We start from the raw sequence: 21,917 nt of genomic DNA on the forward strand, positions 1-21,917 counted from the left end.
TCATTTAGTTGTATATAGTGTCTCCGGTTAGCCTGTTCCCTACTCCCCCTGTTGCCTTAGCTCAGCCAATGATTCCCATCCCTGGGCTGCACATTAAATCACCTAGAGGAGCATTCTAAAAATACCTATATAGGGCATCACCCGTAGTAATTAATTCAGAATGGGGTGAGACTAGGGCATCAGTATTTTTTTTTTGTTTTTGAGACAGAGTCTTGCTCTTTTGCCCATGGTGGAGTGCAGTGGCACAATCTCGGCTCACTACAACCTCCGCCTCCTGGGTTCAAGTGATTCTCTGGTCTCTGCCTCCCAAGTAGCTGGGATTATAGGCATGTGCCACCTCTCCTAGCTAATTTTTGTATTTTTAGTAGAGATGGCATTTCGCCATGCTGGCCAGGCTGGTCTCAAACTCCTGACCTCAGGTGATCTGCCCGCCTCAGCCTCCCAAAGTGCTGGGATTACAGGTGTGTGTCACTGTGCCCAGCCTGGGCATCAGTATTTTTTGTAATTCCTCAGGTGACCCTAATGCAAGACTATTTATAATGAGGGAAAAGAAAGCAATATATGTATGTAATATGTCAGTATCCAAAATTAAAGCAGTACTCAAGTAAATTATCTTATATTCATTAAAAGTACCTTGGTACTTTTAAATAAATCTGTAAACTTAGTGTTTATTTAATTTAATGACATTAAGTTAAAAGCAAAACATTGGATATTTAACTTTTTATGTAAATAGTATTTTCTTAAACACATACCAAAAAAAAGCCCATAACATTAACATTGGTATTTCCTGGATGTAGGGATTGTATGACTTTTTTTTCTTTAATTTATTGGACTCTTGGAATTCAGTTCCTTTAGTCGGATTCAAAAACTAAAAGGTGGGAAGAGGGATGGGTTGGGGGAAAATATGAGCAGGGTAGAGAAGTCAGAGCTTTGAGTCATGTTAGAGATCGTTTCCTCCAATGCTGTTTACATTGCTAAGATTTACATGGAAAGAGTACCTGAAGTCTCTTGTTGCCTTATCCTGCAAAGACCTGTGTGTACAGCCCAGACCAGCTTTTGGCACAAATACATTCTTGAAGTGGTTTCAGGTTCTAATACTTTTTAATTTTATTTTGCTTTTATTTATTTGGGAAGTAATATAGATCCAAGTGAGGATATAGGGTTAAGGGAGAAGGAGTCACAATATGTCATTTTTCCTGCTTTAATTTTAAGACTTAGATCTTTCTGTAGCCAAGGAAAAAGGAAACCCCTAGTGATCTAATTTACCTTTCCTCACTGGGGATTAAGGCCAAAGCTTAGTAGTAGTATACAGTATTTCTTTGTCTGGGCTTGTGCCCTGACTATGTATATTACTCGGGAATTTTAAGGGTAGTTCGGTTTCTGATCAAGGACTTGGACTCCTATATACCTGTTCTTTATGTATCAAAATATTTTGATTTCAAATAACAGAAACATCAAGCCAAATTGACTTAGTTAAGAAGATTTTTTTGCTCATATAGTTTAGAATTTCATAATTAAGGTGAGTTTAAGCAGGATTCAGTCAGGGCTCCAGTTCTATTTATTTGCTGTTCTCACAGCACCACTCTCCATCATCTGTCAGCTTGTGTTAAGCTGGCTTCCCTTATGGACACAGAACAGCTGCCAATAGCAATTAGGGCTGTATGCTACTTCTTTCATATCCAGAGAAAGAGAGTGCTTTTTCCTACAGCCATTGTTGGTAGACAGTTCTCCATGGGTCTCTTGTGTTTCTATATATCTTGAATAGTGACTCTGGCTGCCTTTGTTATGAACTAGATTTTCGAGGTTGTTCATATGAGCAACTTTGGAAGATAGAGGTTATGTCTTCCTCCAGAGAAAAGGGAAGATTTGTTTACTATCCAATATAATAAAGATAATGTCTCCCTCCATAGCAAAATCAGACAAGTTTGCTGCCCAGTATAAAAGATTTGGGTTCCCTTTGCTGGACACGGTGGCTCACGCCTGTAATCCCAGGACTTTGGGAGGCCAAGACAGGTGGATCACGAGGTCAGGAGTTCAAGACCAGCCTGGCCAACATAGTGAAACCCTGTCTCTACTAAAAATACAAAAAATTAGCCGGACATGGTGGCGGGCGCCTGTAATCCCAGCTACTTGGGAGGCTGAGGCAGGAGAATCGCTTGAACTCAGGAGGTGGAGGTTGCCGTGAGCCGAGATCAAGCCATTGCACCCCAACCCGGGCAACAGTGTGAGACTCCATCTCAAAAAAAAAAAAAAAAAAAAAAAAAAAAGATTTGGGTTCTCTTTATACTGGTGGTTTCTCTCCTAAAATGTGTCTACATGTGCAGACATCATCTAGTCCTCTTCATCTCTCACTGTGGGAATTGCACTTTGAGAAAACAATGCAAATGCTGATACTCTGGCTACTGCTATTGCTGTAGATCTTGGTCTCTGACTCAGGAGTCTTGTGTCTTCTGCCAATACCTGTGAAACTGTAGCAGCTAACCCTTTAGCTTGGAGGCAAAGTAACATCTGAGACCTTTCACAGTTCTTGACAGTTATGTAAAAATTCTGAATCCACAGAGCCAGGCAGAACTTGTGCTTTCACTAAATGTTTGCTTTAGTCTGCTCTTTCTCATCCAAACTATTTTCCTCCAGGTTTGTGCAATGGCATCAGCTAAGCTAAATACCCTTCTTCAGACCAAAGTGATTGAAAATCAGGATGAAGCATGTTACATTTTAGGGAAGCTGGAACATGTTCTAAGTCAATCAATCAAGGAACAGACTGAAATCTACTCATTTCTGATTCCCCTTGTTCGTACCCTGGTTTCCAAAATTTATGAGCTTCTCTTCATGAACTTGCACCTACCTTCTTTACCTTTTACCAATGGTAGCTCCTCATTTTTTGAAGATTTTCAAGAATATTGTAATTCAAATGAATGGCAAGTTTACATTGAAAAATATGTAAGTTTTATCTTTTTTGATCAAGATTTTTCTGCTAATTTACCATTTTTATAGAGGTGAAGTCATATATTAAATTTTATGTATCTTTTTTATTTTTTTGGTAAGATTGTACCTTATATGAAGCAGTATGAAGCTCATACATTTTACGATGGTCATGAGAACATGGCACTTTATTGGAAGGATTGTTATGAAGCTTTAATGGTAAATATGCATAAACGAGACCGGGAAGGAGGGGAAAGCAAGCTCAAATTTCAGGTAAAAAGTAAATGTTTTAATATCTAGTTTTTCTTGTTGATTTTAGGCATTTAATATTGATTAAGAGTAATACAGGCCCCAAATTTTAAAACAAGCAATATTTCTTTTATTTGTCTAAAAATTATCTTAGAATTAGAAGAAAAACAGCTAATCAGTAACAAGATCAATTAATAGTAAAATGTTCTATATAGTGATTATGCAAAAAGTTTATTAAGCTGATAGTACATTAATAGATCCCTCTAAGGAGGCTGGATACATACCATCACTTAGAGGGAAATTTACAGGACATAATGTTTATATTAGAAAAGAAAAAGGCATCAAATTTTAAGTTTCTACCTTAAGAAACTAGAGAAATGGCCGGGCGAGGTGGCTCACACCTATAATCCCCACACTTTGGGAGGCCGAGGTGGATGGATCACCTGAGATGAGGAGTTCGAGACCAGCCTGGCCAACATGGCGAAACCCCACCTCTACTGAAGATACAAAAATTAGCTGGGCATGGTAGCATGTGCCTGTAATCCCAGCTACTAAGGGGGCTGGGGCAGAAGGATTGCTTGAACCTGGGAGGCAGAGGTTGCAGTGAGCGGAGATCATGCCACTGCACTCCAGCCTGGGCAACAGAGTGAGACTCCATCTCAAAAAAAAAAAAAAAGAAAAGAAAAACAGAGAAACAGAATTAATCCATATCCTTATAAGCAAAAGTAAGGAATGAGTAAAGATAAAAACAGAAGTAAATAAAATTGAAATCAGAAAAATAATAGAGAAAATCAATGAAACCAAGGTCGAATTCTTCAAAATATCAATAAAACAGATAAACTTCTAGCAAGATTGACAAAAAAAAAAAAGGAGAGAGAGAATGATGTGAAAAATTATTTATACCAGGAAAGAAAGAGGCAGTATCACCACTGACTCCCCGGACATCAACATTGTAATAAGGGACTACTACAAACCACTCTATGCACATAAATATGACAACTTAAATGAAATGGATCAATTTTTTGACTGACACAAATTTCCAAAACTAGTTCAAGAATAAGTATGTAACCTGAAAAGTCCTATATTTATTAAAGAAATATAATTTATAGTTAAAAACCTTCGTAAAGGGAAAACTTCAGGCCCAGATGGTTTCACTGGCAAATTCTACCACACATTTAATGGAGAAATTATGCCACTTTCTCAGTCTCTTCAAAAATAGAAAAGTAGGAACATTTCTAGCTCATTTGATGAGGGTAATATTACCCTCATAGTGAAATCATAGAAAAATAGTACAAGAAAACTGCAGACCAGTATCTGTCAGGAACATAGCTACAAAACAAATCTAGCAATATATTTTTAAAATAATACATTAGATCAAGCACAGAGGCTTATGCCTGTAATCCCAGCACTTTAGGAGGCCAAGGTGGGAGGATCATTTTACGTGAGGAGTTCGACACCAGCCTTGGTAACATAGGGAGACTCCATCTCTACAAAAAAATTAAAAATTAGCTGGGTGTGGTGGTACGCACCTGTAGTCCCAACTACTGAGGAGGCTGATGTGGGAGGAACACTCGAGTATAGGAGGTCAAAGCTTTAGTGAGCCATGATCCCACCACTGCACTCCAGTGTAGATGAGCAGCAAGACTCAGTCTCAAGAACAATAATAATAATGGTAATAATAATATTTGACACAACAAAGTGGAATTTATCCTCAGGATGCAGGACTAGTTCAACATTTGAAGATTAATTAATATACTGAACCGCATTAGTAGTCTTAACAAGAAAAACTACATTATCATATCAGTAAATGCAGAAAAAGCACTTGAAAAAACTAAACATCCATTTGTAATCAAAGCTCTCAGCAAACTAGGAATAGAAGGGAAATACTTAAACCTTTACAAAAATCCTACCACTAGCTTCATATTCAGAGGCGAAACCTGAGTACTTTTCTCTAAGATAGGGAACTAGGCAGGGATATTCATTCTCACCACTGTTAGTTACTGTTGTACCACAAATCTTAGCAAGTATAGTAAGAATAGAAAAAATATATAAAAAAGCATTCACATTGGGAAGGAAAAAATAAAACTATCTAAAGATAACATGATTCTCTGTGTAGGAAGTCTTAAGGACTCTGTTATACCAATAAATTACTACAAATAAGCAAGGTTAGCAAGGCTACAGGACATAAAATCAATACACAAAATTTAATCATATTTCTGTTCACTAGCAATGAATAATGAATGGGAAACAGATTTTCTAAAAATACTTTTACAATAGCTCTAAAAATAATAAAATGCTTAGGTATCAATCTAACAAAATATATACAGCATCTGCTGTATATATGCCAAAAACTAAAAAACACTTGAAACAAATTAAAGAAGACCTAAATAAATACAGATAGACACTGTATTCATGAATTGGAAGACTCAATAGTCTTAAGTAATTTTAAGGTGTATATATTTGGTTAAGCCAAAATGAGAACATTGTTCCTTTCTTAACTTAAAATATATTGTAAACATCTTCCCATGCCGGGCTGCAAAGTATTCCATTGTTTTATATATTAGTACATTTAAATTTATTTCCCATTGTTAGACTCATTTACTAGTTTTTTTCTTTATTATAAATAGTATTGAACATCCCTATAGTTATATTTTTGTGGCTATCCAAGAAGATTTCTCTAGGATAAGTGGAATTACTAGTGTGTAGTCCTTATGATAAATACTGTTATATTTCCCTGAGAGAAGTTCTACCAGTTTGTATTCTCATCAACACTTTCCCCTTAACTTTACCTTTAGGTTTTCTAGAAATACCTAATTTAAGAATATCCTCATATTATTGAACCTCAAAACTGTGGAATTTATGTTTAATTACCATGGAGCTGTCATGACTTCCTTAGTTTTCTCAGCAATGATCTGTTTTAAATATTTAGTAACATTGTATTCCAAAACAATTGATTTCCTACTAAGTCTAATAATAGTTAACAATAACAATTATAATAACGACAACCACAAGTTATTGAGAACTTGCTATTTTTCTAGCACTATATTAAGTACTTTAAATGTTCATCTTTATTATGACAGTTATTGTTAACCTCATTTTACACATGAGAGGACACTGAGCCTCAGAGAATTAGCTAAGAGAAACAACTAAGCTAAAGATAAAGTTAGATAAGAAAATTAGCTCAGAAAAGCTAAGATTTGTATCCAGGTCTAACTCCAAGGCATGTATTTTTAACCACACATTGCTGTAGTGTCTCTCTAAAACTGTTTAAAATTTTAACTGTTCTTTTTAATGTAATTCAGTGCTGGTTTGTTTGAAACAAATTAATGCCATCATTTTAGTTTCTAATAGATGAATATTGATGTGAGTTAGATAAGCCAGTCTTCGGTTTGTTTCTTTGAAACCTATAAGCATTAATTTCACAGATTAAAATTATGTCTTTGTAGTATACAATTTTTACTTTCTTTCCTCTTGAGTCTCATTTTAGATGCCTTATAAATCAAAAGATCCCAGAGGAAAATTATTTTACTTGACAGTAAGTAGGAGGTTAATTATCTTGAGTTTAAAAGTTCTGTGTTGAGGCACTTTCCATTTTTGAAGTTCTTCACGTGTTTATTGTTGGTTGGTTTTTTTTTTAAGTTTTAAAAAATATAAATAGATTATAGGTAAAATTATATCACACTTCATCAAAGAAAATGATTCTAATGGAATAAGAAAAGCCTATTGGTTACTTAGCTTCTTTCTCATAATGCAAGATTTTATTGGTCAAAAATTTTAAATTATGGAATTAAAATGTAAATATACCTGTAAATATGTGAGTCAGTGACCTTATTTTTTATTGTTTCTTTCAGGAGCTGTTTGTGGAGCCATTTAATCGAAAAGCACGCCAAGAGAACCTGAGGTATAATAATATGCTTAAACAACTTAGCAGTCAACAGTTAGCCACTCTTAGACGCTGGAAAGCAATACAGCTCTATCTTACATGTGAAAGGGGACCTTGGGCTAAAAGGTAAGAGGATATAATTTTATTAAGTACTCTTTTTTCTTTAGTACTCTGGTCTAGAAATTTTTGAGCAAATGCCCCCTTTCACTCCAATTTCTTAAATGTTCAATTCATAAAAGGGTGCTTTTAATCTTATTTATTGTCTTTCCGTGAATTATAGGTCTGGGATGATTCGAGGTTGTATTGTTTTTTATCATACAGTTATTTGCCTTCCTTTGACCCTTTGATATGAAGTTTATTGGACTTTAGACTCTTAGAGAGTGTTAAACCAATTTACTTCTGTCTTTCTGATACCACCTCTTTGAGCTAGGGCTAATGCTGTTGTATGTTTGAATATTTTACAATTCACTTAACTGATCCTCAGTTACTTCTGTTTTGCTTAATTATATTATCTTTTTTTTATACAGCCCTTTTTAAAATGTGGTAAAATGTACATAAAATTTATCCTTTTAACCATTTTAAAATGTACAGTTCACTGGCACTGAGTATATTCATAATGTTGTACAATCATCACCACTGTCCAACTTCATAACATTTTTATCACCTAAAAAGGAAATGCTGTACCTATTAAAAAGTCACTCCTTATTATCCTCTGTCCCACTCCCTAGCAACCACCAATCAGCTTTCTGACTGTATTTATTGCCTGTTCTGGTTATTTCATATAAATGGAATCATACAATATGTGGCTATTTGTGTCTGCCGTCTTTCACTTAGCATAATGTTTTCATTATGTAGTAGCATGTATCAGTACTTTATTCCTTTTTATGGCTGAATAGTATTCCCTTATAAGGATATATCCCTTTTCTTTATCTAGTCAGCAGTTGATAGCATTTGGATTGTTTTCCATTTTTTGGCTAATTTGAATAGTGCTGCTGGGAACATTTGTGTACAAGTGTTTGAACACTTGTTTTTAATTCTCTTGAGTATAGACTATGAATGGAATTACTGGGTCGTGTGATAATTCTGTGTTTAATTTACTAAGGAACTGCCAGACTGATTTCCACAGCAACTGCATCATTTTATATTTTCACTAGCAATGTGTGAGAGTTCCAATTTCTCCGCATTCTTACTAACACTTGTTATTTCCTGATTTTTTATTATGACCCTCCTAGTGAGAGTAAAGTGGTATTTTATGATTTCATGTTCCATTTCCTAATGATTAATGATGTTTAGCATCTTTTCACATGCTTGTTGGTCATTTTTACATCTTCTTTGAAGAAATGTCTGCGCAAGTCCTTTGCCCATTTTTAGATTGTTTGATTTCTTTTGTTGAATTGTAAGAGTGTATATATAAATATATATATATATCGAATAATAGACCCTGATCATATATATGATTTTCAGATATGTAGATTGTCTTTTCACTTTATTAATAGCAGCCCTTTTGATACAGGAAAGTTTTTAATTTTAACGAAGTCCAGTTTAATCTATTTTGTTGTTGTTTTTATTTTTCTGTTTTTTTGGGTTTTTTTGGTGTCATATCTAAGAAACCATTGCCAAGTCCAAGGTCATAAAGTTTTATCCTTATCTTTTCTCCTAAGAGTTTTATAGTTTTAGCTCTTATATTTAGATCTTTGATTCACTTGCAATTATATTGCCTTTATTTGTAGTAAAATTATTTTTTACTTTGAAAACTATTGGAAATATCAACCATCTGTATAGCTAATTAAGAACTCCCATTTAACAGTGAGAGAGTAAAGGTATCAAGCTGTTAAGTCTGAAAGTCCATGTTCAAATCTTATTTCTGCTACCTGTAAACCTCATGTCATCTTGGGCAAATAATGTAGTCTGTTTTAGATTCCTCATGTATAAAGTGCAGCTACGCATACTCACTTTGGTTCTATCAGAGTTATTTGGATTAAATGAGATAAAAAATGTGAGCAGTTTTATAAAATGGTGCTAAATAGGCTGGGCATGGTGGCTCACACCTGTAACCCCAGCACTTTGGGAGGCCAAGGCGGGAAAATTGCTTGAGGCCAGGAGTTCGAGACCAGCCTGACCAACATGGCAAAACCCCATCTCTACTAAAATTACAAAAATTAGCTGGGCGTAGGGGCACATGCCTGTAATCCCTGCTATGTCAGGAGGCTGAGGCACGAGAATCACTTGAATCCAGGAGGCAGAGGTTGCAGTGAGCTGAGATTGTGCCACTACACTCCAGCCTGGGTAACAAAATGAGACTCTGTCTCTGAAAAATAAAAATAAAATAAAATGGTACTAAACAAATGTAAAATACTTGATACTTTTTTACATTATTTAAATCAAACAATCTTTGTAACTTAAGCTAAATAATTTTACTTATTTGCTTATGAATATTCTTAGGAAACAGAATCCAATTCACTGGAAGCTAGCTAATGTAGAGAATTATTCCCGCATGAGACTTAAGCTGGTACCGAATTATAATTTCAAAACCCATGAGGAAGCTAGTGCCTTGAGAGATAATCTGGGTGAGTTCCAATGACTGTTTAATTATTTGTTGAAGATAATGAGAGTGTTCGTGGGGTTGACGATTGTTATTTTATTGTTTTAAATGTGTTTACTTATGAAGGAAGGGTGGCATTTTATAATTGATATTTAAATGAGTATATGTTTTCAGTCCTGTTACATTTGGCCTAAATCCAAGGTGATTTAATACTTCCATTGATTGTAATTTCTAAAAGAAAAAAAATTTTTAATTATAAAAGTATACTGTACTTCATATCAACTGTTATGTCTCTTGCAATGAAACAATGTTCTTTTCTCTTTAGTTTTTTTGCTCATCAAGACTGAGGCTAATACTAATGTTAGAATTCTTAGCAATCCTTTTTTTTTCTTTCTTTTCTTTTTTTTGAGACAAAAGTCTCACTCTGTCGCCCAGGCTGAAGTGTAGTGGCGCAATCTCGGCTCACTGCAACCTCTGCTTCCAGGGTTCAAGCAATTCTCATGCCTCAGCCTCCCAAGTAGCTGGGATTACAGGCATATGCCATCACACCTGGCTAATTTTTGTATTTTTAGTAGAGATGGGGTTTCACCATGTTGGCCAGGCTGGTCTCCAACTCCTGACCTCAAGTTATCCTCCCAACCTTTGCCTCCCGAAGTGCTGGGATTACAGGTGTGAGCCACCACACCCAGCCATAATTCTTAGCAATCCTTTATGCCTTTTATTATAACCTATTTTTATAGTGCTCTAGACCCTTAGTATCTTAGATTGGCCAATGCCTTTTTCTAGAAAAAAAAAAAAAAAACTACTTGAGGTCAGGAGTTCAAGACCAGCCTGGCCAACATAGTGAAACCCCGTCTCTACTAAAAATATAAAAAATTAGCCAGGCATGGTGGCGGGCACCTGTAATCCCAGCTACTCAGGAGGCTGAGGCAGGAGAATTGCTTGAACCCGGGAGGCGGAGGTTGCAGTGACCTGAGATCAGGCCACTGCATTCCAGCCTGGGCAACAAGAGCAAAACTCTGTCTCAAAACAAACAAAAATTTAGCCTGACACTATTTCAAAACAGATCTTAATGGGTTTCTGCAACTCTTTAGGAAGCCTTTCCTTTATAACTGTCTCACTTGTCTTCTCTCCCTTTTTTAAGATAGGTCTGTGAAATACCCCAAAATGTTGTTTATCAAGAATCACTGGGCCCGGCACAGTGGCTCATGCCTGTAATCCCAGCACTTTGGGAGGCCGCGGCAGCAGATCACCTGAGGTCAGGAGCTCGAGACCTCGAGCTGGCCAACATAGTGAAACCCTGTCTCTACTAAAAATATAAAAATTAGCCGGGCATGGTGGCGGGCACCTGTAATCCCAGCTACTCCAGAGGCTGAAGCAGGAGAATCACTTGAACCCGAGAGGCAGAGGTGGCAGTGAGCTGATATCGCGTCTTTGCACTCCAGCCTGGGTGACAAGAGCAAAACTCCTCCTCAACAACAACAACAACAAATCATTGGTAGTCATAGGCATATTATGTTGTAGTTTTAGATGACAGGAGTACCAACTTTTAGATGTTATTTTTAAACTATTTTTATTTTTTTGAGACTGGGACTCTCTCTGTTGACCAGGCTAGATTGCAGAGGCTTGAACATGGCTCACTGTAGCCTTGACCTCCTGGGCTCAATCGATCCTTCTGCCTCAGCCTCCTGATTAGCTGGGACTACCAATGCATACCACCATGCCATGCCCAGCATTTTTTGTTGTTGTTGTTGTTAGAGACAAGGTCTCACCATATTGCCAGGCTGGTCTTGAACTCCTAGGCTCAAGTGGCAGTCCTTCCACCTCAGCCTCCCAAAGTGCTGAGATTACAGACTTGAGCCGGCATGGCTGGCCAGATCTTATTTTTTTTAATTGCCCTAACATATGGCCAAAACACTTGATGCCATAAAATGAATCAAGAGAGCTATGATGCCTGCCATTTAGAGTCTTACATTTTGAAATAAATCAGATACAGTAAGTGGTTTTCCTTAATTCAAAATAATGGCCCTGTCCATGATATAAACACTAACTTTGAGTGTTATCTTACATAGCAATAGCCAGTTGTGTATAGCTTTTTCTCTGAAAGAATCTTGTATCCTCTTCTGTAAGTATCTTTCTCTACTCTTTGAAATGTAACTATCATTAACACCCAACAAACATCTTTTGGTAAATGACTTTAATAGTTACTTAAGACATAGTGTTCCATATTATTTTCTTGACTTTTGCCAAGAAATTTCCTTCCATAAAGTTCCCTCTGTTTTTTCCTCTCCTTCTCACCCCTCGACACATGCACACAGATGTAATTTTATGTCCCTTCTTAGTCTCAGTTGTTCTTTTTGTTTGTTTTTCTCACTTTAAAAATTTACTCCAAGTGAGCCGGGCGCGGTGGCTCACGCCTGTAATCCCAGCACTTTGGGAGGCGGAGGTGGGCGGATCACGAGGTCAGGAGATCAAGATCATCCTGGCTAACATGGTGAAACCCTGTCTCCACAAAAAATTAGCCGGGCGTAGTGACGTGCGCCTGTAGTCCCAGATACTTGGGAGGCTGAGGCAGGAGAATGGCATGAACCTGGGAGGCGGAGCTTGCAGTGAGCTGAGATTGCGCCACTGCACTCCAGCCTGGGTGACAGAGCCAGATCCCGTCTCAAAAAATAAAAATAAAAAATTACTCCAAGTGTAATAGTGACAATAAAACTGTACAGAAAAAAAATATATATATTTCAAGGTGAAATTGGAAATCATAAAAAAAGGCATCAGTCTTTAATATCTTTAAAGTTCTTTGAAGTATACTTCAGAATTAACTGCAAAATGTTTTGCCTACTCCTTAGTTTTGTCTACTCCTTAGTTTTGTCTATATTTTCGTTAACTGCCAGAATTCATGGTTTTCTTTTTTTAAAATATTATCTTGTTTTGTTTTACTTACCCCAAAACTGCTTTTTATAAGCAACCCATTGCAGATGTATAGAATAGTGTTTTCATTATGGGCTAACCTGCAAAGCTAACCATGATTTAAAATATTATTTTGGATGGAAAATCCATTATTAATTTCAAACAGCTGACTTATGAAGCACCTTTTGGAACACACCCACTTGTAAATTAGGGAATTTGAAGAGTGAAAAAGTAAATATATTCTTAAATGTATCAGTAAAAATATTTGGTTTGTAGTATGGGCAACATAGTGATACCCCATCTCTACAAAAAATACGATTTTTTGTAGCATGGCACATACTTGTAGTTGGAGCTACTCAGAGGTGAGAAGATCGCTTGAACCCAGGAGGTCGAGGCTACAGTGAGCCACGATCGTGTCACTGCACTCCAGCCTGGGCAACAGAGTGAGACCTTGTCTCAAAAAAAAAAAAAAAAAAAAGGTTTGGTTTGGCTAGGTGTGGTGGCTCATACCTGTAATCCCAGCACTTTGGGAGTCCAAGGAGAAGAGTTGCTTGAGCCCAGGAGTTCGAGACCAGTCTGGACAACATAATGAGACCTCATCTCTACAAAACAAATTTTAAAAGTCAGCTGGGTGCAGTCATGTGCGCCCATGATCCCAGGTACTTGGGAGGCTGAGGTGAGAGGATTGCTTGAGCCCAGGAGATTGAGGCTGTAGTGAGCCATGATTATACCACTTCATTCCAGCCTGGGCAACACAGTAAAACCCTCTCTCAAAAAAAAAAAAATTGATTTAAGAAATTTTTTTTTGTCTGTACTTCTTTATTAGACATGCTGTTTTCTGATTGGCAAACTTAACAACTTATTTTTGGTCCTCACCTTGCTTCCATTGTTTCTGAAGCATTTAGTGGTTATCCTTCTCTGTAAGTGTATTTCTTTCCTTCTTTCTTTTCCTTTTTTTGTTTGTTTGTTTGTTTTGTGAGACAGGATATCTTTCCATCACCCAGGCTGGAGTGTAGTGGTGCAGTCACCACTCATTGCAGCCTTGAGCTCCTGGGCTGAAGTGATCCTCCTTGCCACAGCTTCCTGAGCAGCTGGTACTATAGGTGTGTACCACCACCCCCAGCTAATTTTTTAATTTTTAAACTTTTTTTGTAGAGACAAGGTCGCCCTCTGTTGCCCAGGTTGGTCTTGAATTTCTGGGCTCAAGTGATCCTTCCACCTCAGCCTCCCAGAGTGCTGGGATTATAGGCATGAGCCATCACACTCAGCCTGTAAATATATTTCTTTCTTAGCTCTGCTGCTTAACCTCCTACTTTTTATACCAACTTTTAGTCTTTTTTTCTAAAACTTTTTTCCTGCACACCTTTAAATGATGATGTTCCCAGATCCATTCCTAGAATCTTGCCTTTTACCTGTGTTCTTCCTGAGTGATCTCATGGCTAACCCACCATATATGTAATGCTGCTTTCCCATCTGTATTTCTAGTTCCAACCTTCCTTTTGAACTCTAGAACAATGTTTCCAGCTGCCTGTTGGGATATCTCTTACACAGTCTCAGTATGACATTTCTGAAACTGAATTTATTATCTTTTCTCATATGTGTATTCCTTACCCTAGTTTCTACTTCTCTTGTATCTGGTATTGTAGTTATCAGTATCTCCATATATTAGTTGCTGAAATTAAAATCTACATTATCCATGAGTCTCTCCTCATATCTCTGAAATTCCTACATATAATAGCTCTTTAGGTACTGTGTCTGGTTGATTCTATCTCTTACATAACTTTTGAATGTTTTTCCTTATTTTCATTCCCTTTGCTATTGCCATGGCTTAGCTTGGTGCTTTCTCCAAACTTACAGTAGCTTGCCAGCTGGCCTCCTTGCTGCAGTCCATCCTTCATTCTCCATCCTTCACCAATCTTTCATCAGATTTTCAATTCATACTGTTAACAGAATAGTACCATACATCTATATAAAGTCAATTTCCTGTTTGTATCAGACTACCTAGGCTTCCTTCTTTTCACTTTTTATTGCATTGTCATGTACTTCGTTAATTAAATGTTTTAATAAATTAGACCTCATGAAAAAACATGTTCAGTAGAAATAGTTACTAACTTGTTCTAGGGAAAATGTGAATCACTACTTCCCAATGTAGAGGGTATGATCAAACAGATTTACACAGAAAAATGCAGCTGTACGTTACGTTGATTCATCGTATGTCTGAGCAACGGTATCATTTGAGAAGTTAAGGGAGGATTTGTCGTCTTTATAGTGTTTTGTTATTTATAGTTATTTGCAGTATTGTGTTATTTTATATATTGTGTATGAATTATTTTTGCCATAAATGAAATGTCTTTATTCCTCAAGTTAAGTATGTTAATTTTTTTTCCAATCCTATAAATTATGCATATATTTGTATTGCTGTTCTTATTTCAATCAGATAGTTGGAAGATAAATATATAATAGTAGCTATCATTTATTTTATATTTAATGTGTACCAGATGTTTCACATATATTACCTTTCATATACATAACAACCTTGTGATGAAGTCTCCATTTTACAATTTAGAAAACATAAATTCAGAAGGGTCATTGGCTTAATAAATGGCAAAACTAAATTTGAGTCTAGGTTCACCACTTCATGTTCTTTTCATTATACCAGACCTGCCTTTTTACAGGATGTTTAGTTTATAAAATACATTACATGTATTGCATATAATTGCCTCGGAATTATGTATTAAATTCCATGTGGTCCAGAAAGTAAACACTTTCGCTCTTGGTCTGTGTATTATTTCCCAATTAAAGACAATTTATCATATATTCTTAGTATTGCTTTTGTACAAATGCTCAGTAAAAATGGTTCTATTACATTAATACAATTAGAATATTTCTTCCTTTGACTTAATTATTGGCAACCTTTAGAATTAAATATAAATAAAGAGAGTACTTGGCCTATTTCTGAAACAAATAATACTGTTATTAAAAATAGATACTATTATTTTTTAAACATTTATTCTTTTTACCTTATGAATAGTAGTGGTCAAAATCGCCATCAAATGTCAAGGATTACTCTAAATCAAAGTACCGTCTTTACTTATAATATACATATTGTCATATCTAACAGTCAGGAACACAATTAGCAGTCAGAAATTACAGAAAGGCTATAATATTGTTTTTTACTTTATGTTTAATAGATATTTTGTGTTTAAAACAGGTATCCAACACTCACAGCCTTCCAGTGATACATTGCTTTTGGAAGTAGTGAAACAAGTAAAAGTTAGTGATATGGTGGAGGATAAATTAGACCTTCCTGAAGAGGATATAACAGCCAGAGTAAATGTGTATGTATAAATATTTAAAATTATTTTGTTCTGAGAAAGGGGATTGCAAAATCGTGGAAAAGATTTGCTTGAAATTCTAACACCATGTATTTCCAGGGTCCAACAGTTAATGCTGTATCAGCTGTTAGGATTTTATCAGTATTAACTGAGATTATTGAGGAAGGCTTCTTAGAACTGGGATAACATGGAACTGGACCTTGAAATTAGAAAATATTTAGAACTGTATGATAATGAAAGCAGTACATCGAATTTGTGAGATTCAGCTATACCTGTGCTCAGATGGAAATGTACAGCACAAAATATAAACTGTTAAGCAAAAGAAATAGCATTATAAAGACAAAGCAGAAATTCATGAAAGAGAAAAACAAAAAGAAAGATTAAAAACATTGAAGCCTGGTTATTAAAAACAAGCAAACAAAAAGCAAAAAACATAAACCTCTAGCCAGACTGATTAAAAGAAAGACAACATAATTTGCCTATATTAGGATTGAAAGAGGAGATATTGCCACAAATAATAAAATGACTGAAAAGAATAGTAATAACTTTATGCCTGTAAGTTTGACAGCTTAAATGAAACAAATTCTTTGAAAGATACAAATTACCCAACGTCTGCAAGAAGAAACAGATAACCTGAAAAGCCTTAGATACATTTTAAAATTTTTAATTTGTACTTCAAAAGCTCTCTTTAAGCAAATGTAAAATGTATTAATTTCCTCATCTCCTCTTTGTGTCACTACTGTCACACGTATTACATTTCTTTGTATAAGTTCAGTAATACAGTTTCATAGTTGCTGTTTTATGCAGTTGTCTTTAAATGAATTATAGGAGGAAAACAAATATATGTTATTTATGCTTTGTTGGCTACATAATTATCAAGTATCATACTTGTGCACTTTATTTCTTTGTGTGTACATTCATTTATCATCTGATATCATTTCCTTTCAGCCTAAAAGACTTTCTCCAGTTTTTTTGTGTGTGTTTTTCTGTAGGGTTTTTTGTTTTTTTTTTTTTTTTGAGACAGGATCTCACTGTGTCACCTCAACTGGAGTGCAGAGGTGTGATCACAGCTCACTGGAGCCTCCACCTCCTGGTCTCAAGTGATCCTCCTGCCGCAGCCTCCTGAGTAGCTGGGATTATAGGCACACCACCATGTCTAGCTCATTTTTAAATTTTTTTACGGAGACAGGGTCTCACTGTGTTGCCCAGGCTGGTCTCGAACCTCTGGGCCCACATGATCCTCCCGTCTTGGTTTCCCGAAGTGCTTGGATTACAGGCCACCAGAGAGTGAGCCGCTGCACCCAGCCCTCTAGTATTTCTAATAAGGAAGGTCTGATTGCCACAAACTCTCTGTTTCTTATCCAGGGAGGTCTTTATTTTTGTTAATCCAGGTATACCTCACAAACATAAAATTTACCATTTTTAATGCATACAATACAGTGGGGTTTTTTTAATGTTTTCACAAATTTGTGCAACCATCCCTACTATATAATTCCAGAACATTTATGTCACCCCAAAAGGAAATCTTGTACCTTTGAGTGGTCGGTCCCAGTTTTCCCTTTCTCACATAACCTGGCAACCACTAATTACTTTGTCTCTGTGGATTTGCCTACTTTGGACATTTTCTGTAACTCCTACAATTTGTTATCTGGCTTATTTTCATTTGGAATAATGTTTTTAAGATTCATTCGTGTCATAGCATATGAGAGTACTTTATTCCTTTTTGTGGCTGAATAATATTTTAAATAATTTTCCATTTATAACCATTTATGGTTATCCAGAATATGGATAATCACATTTTGCTTATCCATTCATCAATCAGTGAGCATTTAGGTTGTTTCTACTTTTAGGCTATTATGAATAGTACTTCCATGAATATTCAGGTACAAGTTTTTGTGCAAACATAAGTTTTTAGTTGTCTTGGTTATCTACTGAGGAGTATAATAGTTAGATCATATGATAATTCTGTTTGAGCTTTTGAGGAATTACCAAACTGTTTTTTACAGGGACTGTGTCATTTTACATTTTCACCAGCAAGGTATGAGTGTTCTAATTTCTCCACATCTACCTCAACTCTTGTTATTTTCCTTGTGGTTTTGTAAAAATTCATTATAGCCATCCTAGATGGTTTGAAGTCATATCTATCTTATTTGCATTTTCCTAGTACCTAATAATGTTGAGCATCTTTCCATGTGCTTGTTTGCCATTAATATATATCTACTTTGGAGACTATATATGCAAATCACTTGCCCCCCGCTATTTTTTTTTTTTTTTTTTTTTTTAGACAAAGTCTTGCTCTTGTCGCCCATGCCAGAGTGCAGTGGCGAGATCTTGGCTCACTGCAACCTCTACCTCCCAGGTTCAAGCAATTCTCCTGCCTTAGCCTCCTGAGTAGCTGGGATTACAGGCATCTGCCACCATGCCCCCGCTAATTTTTGTACTTTTAGTAGAGACGGGACTTTGCCATGTCGGCCAGGCTGGTCTCAAACTCCTGACCTCAGGTGATCCACCCACCTCGGCTTCCCAAAGTGCCTGGATTACAGGCGTGAGCCACCACGCCCGGCCTGGTTCTTTTTTTAAATGTTTTTAATTTCTGTCTCTTTATTGATAGTCTCTATTTGATTAGCTTCATTGCTGTAATTCCCTTTAATTCTTTAAACATAGTTTCCTTTTGTTCTTTTGATGTATTTATGATAGCTACTTTGAAGCCATTGTTAAATTGAACATCAGAGGTCCCCCAGAGACAGTTTCTTTTTACTGCTTTTGTGTTTATGGCTCATACTTTGCTTTTTCTTTGTTTTCTCATAATTTTTGTAAAAAAAACTATACATTTTTGGTAACAAACTGTAGCCAATCTGGCTTCTGATCTCCCTCTGTTATGGTTGTTACTGTTGTGATTTTGTTTGTTTGTTTACTTTCCCGAACTAATTCTGTAGAGCCTGTTTTAACCGGCTGTGTGTTGCCAATGACGTCTCTATTCATTGGGGTTTTTTTGTTTTGTTTTTTGTTGTAAAACCTGGCCTAGTAGGGATTGTCTGTGGGTCAGCATAGCTTGGTGGTCAGTCATTGGTTAGAGGTTGTGTTTAACCCCCCTGATCCAGCTGAGTGCTATAGCTCATGAGTATAATCCCAGCTATTCAGGAGGCTGAGGCAAGAGGATCACTAAAGGGCAGGAGTTTGAGACCAACCTGAGCAACATGGTGAGACCCTCTCTCTAAGAAAATAGGCCAGGGAGGCTGGGCACGGTGGCTTACACCTGTAATCCCAGCACTTTGGGAGGCCGAGGTGGGTGGATCACGAGGTCAAGAGATTGATATCATCCTGACTAACACGGTGAAACCCTGTCTCTACTAAAAATACAAAAAATTAGCCGGGTGTGGTGGCAGGTGCCTGTAGTCCCAGCTACTTGGGAGGCTGAGGCAGGAGAATGGCATGAACCTGGGAGGCAGAGCTTGCAGTGAGCTGAGATTGCGCCACTGCACTCCAGCCTGGGCGACGGAGCTAGACTCCATCTCAAAAAAAAAAAAAAAAAAAATAGGCCAGGCGTGGTGGCTCACGCCTGTAGTCCCAGCAGTTTGGGAGGCCGAGGCAGGTGGATCACAAGGTTAGGAGATTGAGATCATCCTGGCCAACATGGTGAAACCCTGTCTCTACTAGAAATACAAAAATTAGCCAGGCATGGTGGCACGTGCCTGTAGTCCCAGCTACTCAGGAGGCTGAGGCAGGAGAATTGCTCCAACTCAGGAGGCGGAGGTTGCAGTGAGCTGAGATCACTCCACTGCACTCCAGCCTGGGTGACAGAGCAAGACTCCGTCTCAAATAAATAAATAAATAAATAAATAAATAAATAAATAAATAAATAAATAATAGCCAGCATGGTGGTGGTGTGTGCCTATAGTCTTAACTATTGGGAAGGCTGAGGCAAGAAGATACTTTGAGCCCAGGAGTTGAAAGCTGCAGTAAGCTATGATCACCCTACTGCAGTGAAGCCTGGGTGACAGAGCCAGACCCTATCTCTAAAATAAATAAATAAATAAGCAAGACCCCCCCATCTCTAAAATAAACAAACCCCTTGATCCAGTAAGACTGCCATCCTTTGCCAGTGGATCTGTACATGGCTTAGGGATTACCTTTGAAGTTCATGATTTGTATATCTGCCCTAATGTGAGTTTTGGGGGTTTTGTTTTGTTTTGATTTGATTTGATTTTTTTTTTTTTTTTTTTTTTTTTGAGATGGAGTCTTACTCTGTCACCTAGGCTGGAGTGCAGTGGCGCGATCTCGGCTCACTGTAACCACCACCTCCTGGGTTCGAGTGATTCTCGTGCCTCAGCCTCTCAAGTAGCTGGAATTATAGGTGTGTGCCACTACGCCCAGCTAATTTTTTGTATTTTTTGTAGAGATGGGTTTCACCATGTTGGCCAGGCTAATCTCAAACTCCTGACCCCAAGTGATACTCCCACCTTGGCCACCCAAAGTGCTGGGACTACAGGTGTGAGCCACTGTACCCAGCCTAATATTTAACTTTCTATGTTGATAAAGCCACATATTCAGCCAAGAATGAGTAGCTATGTCCCAAATATATTATTTGTTTACATTATAAACTACATATGGCAAATATTTCTTTGAAGCTCATTTTAATATTACAAATTGAGGGCCAGGCATGGTGGCCCTCAATTTGTCAGCACTTTGGGAGGCCGAGGTGGACAGATCACTTGAGCTCAGGATCTCCAGACCAGCCTGGGCAACATGGCAAAATTCCATCTCTACCAAAAATACAAAAAATTAACTTGGCATGGTGATGTGAGCCTTTGGTCTCAGCTACTTGGGAGGCTGAAGTGGGAGGAATGTTTGAGCCTGGAAGGTGGAGGTTACAATGAAGCAAGATTGCAGTGATTTTATCAGATTTTCTCTAACAAAAATATATTGTTTGATAATAAGTGATTACATGTAGGACTTCAATACTGTAGCAAATTAATATAATATCAAAAAGCACAACATCGTATTCAAATAAATAGAGCAGTGACCAAGTCTCACAAAAAATATATATATAGTCTTCCTCAGCCAGGTGCGGTGGCTCACGCCTGCAATCCCAGCACTTTGGGAGGCCGAGGTAGGCGGATCACCTGAGGTCAGGACTTTGAGTCTGGCCAACATAATGAAACCCGAAACCCAGTCTCTACTAAAAATACAAAAATTAGCCAGACATGGGGGTGGGTGCCTGTAATCCCAGCTACTCAGAAGGTTGACGCAGGGGAATCTCTTGAACCTGGGAGAAAGAGGTTGCAGTGAGCTGAGATTGCACCACTGCACTCCAGCCTGTGTGACAGAGCAAGACTCCATCTCAAAAAAGAAATAAACAGATAAATAAATATAGACTTTCTCTTTAACATATTTGTAACTCCTTCTCCACAGGTGAAAAACCTGGATACCATTACTCTGAATAAGCCTACTTATTTAGTCAAGCCTAGAATACACAGAAAGTGCTTTAAGAATTGCTTAACTCATATCATTAGTTGCTAACTCATTCCACTGCAAAAAAGCAAACAGATTTCAATTTTGTTTAAAGTCCTTTTTTCTTTAGGTAAAATTTACAAACAGTAAAATATAAAAATAATTTTATATTCTTTTTATATATTCTAAAAACTGTAGAATTTTATGAATCTTGACAAATACTCATAACCTGTGTTATAACCCTCACCCCAAAAAGATACTGAAATCACCTTCTCCCCAGAAAATTCTCTGTGTTCTTCCCAATCAATCCTTCCTCCTTCATCCTCCCAAAGGCAATTTAGGCTTTTTTCCACTACAGATTAATTTTACCGGTTCCAGAAATTCATATAAATAGAATCATACCATGTTTCTGTTGTTCCCAGTTCTTTTCACTCAGGAAACTCAACTGTATATATCAGTAGTTCATTATTTTTTATTGATGAGTGGTATTTGTTGTTTAAATATACCACAATTTCTTTAATCTCCAGGGTTATTTCAGTTTGGGATTATTTTGAATAAAGCTGTTATGATCATTCTCGATGTGGTTTTAATCTGCAATTCCCTTATGTATAGTTGTTGGGTTCTT

General features: G+C 37.0%; 1 protein-coding gene across 2 annotated transcripts in view; it reads left to right on the plus strand.

Annotated features, from left to right (window-relative positions):
• The window catches only part of NBEAL1 (neurobeachin like 1), a 208,991-nt gene that overhangs the window by 125,213 nt on the left and 61,861 nt on the right, over nt 1-21,917 (plus strand). For both annotated transcript variants that reach the window (XM_057301476.2, XM_034954834.3), the window contains 5 exons: nt 2,635-2,940; nt 3,046-3,195; nt 7,023-7,180; nt 9,497-9,621; nt 15,718-15,844. In XM_057301476.2, coding sequence (XP_057157459.1) covers nt 2,635-2,940; nt 3,046-3,195; nt 7,023-7,180; nt 9,497-9,621; nt 15,718-15,844 — 866 coding nt within the window. The remainder of the gene's footprint in view (nt 1-2,634; nt 2,941-3,045; nt 3,196-7,022; nt 7,181-9,496; nt 9,622-15,717; nt 15,845-21,917) is intronic.

The sequence above is a fragment of the Pan paniscus genome, chromosome 13, assembly GCF_029289425.2.
Source record: "Pan paniscus chromosome 13, NHGRI_mPanPan1-v2.0_pri, whole genome shotgun sequence".
NCBI classification, from domain to species: domain Eukaryota; kingdom Metazoa; phylum Chordata; class Mammalia; order Primates; family Hominidae; genus Pan; species Pan paniscus.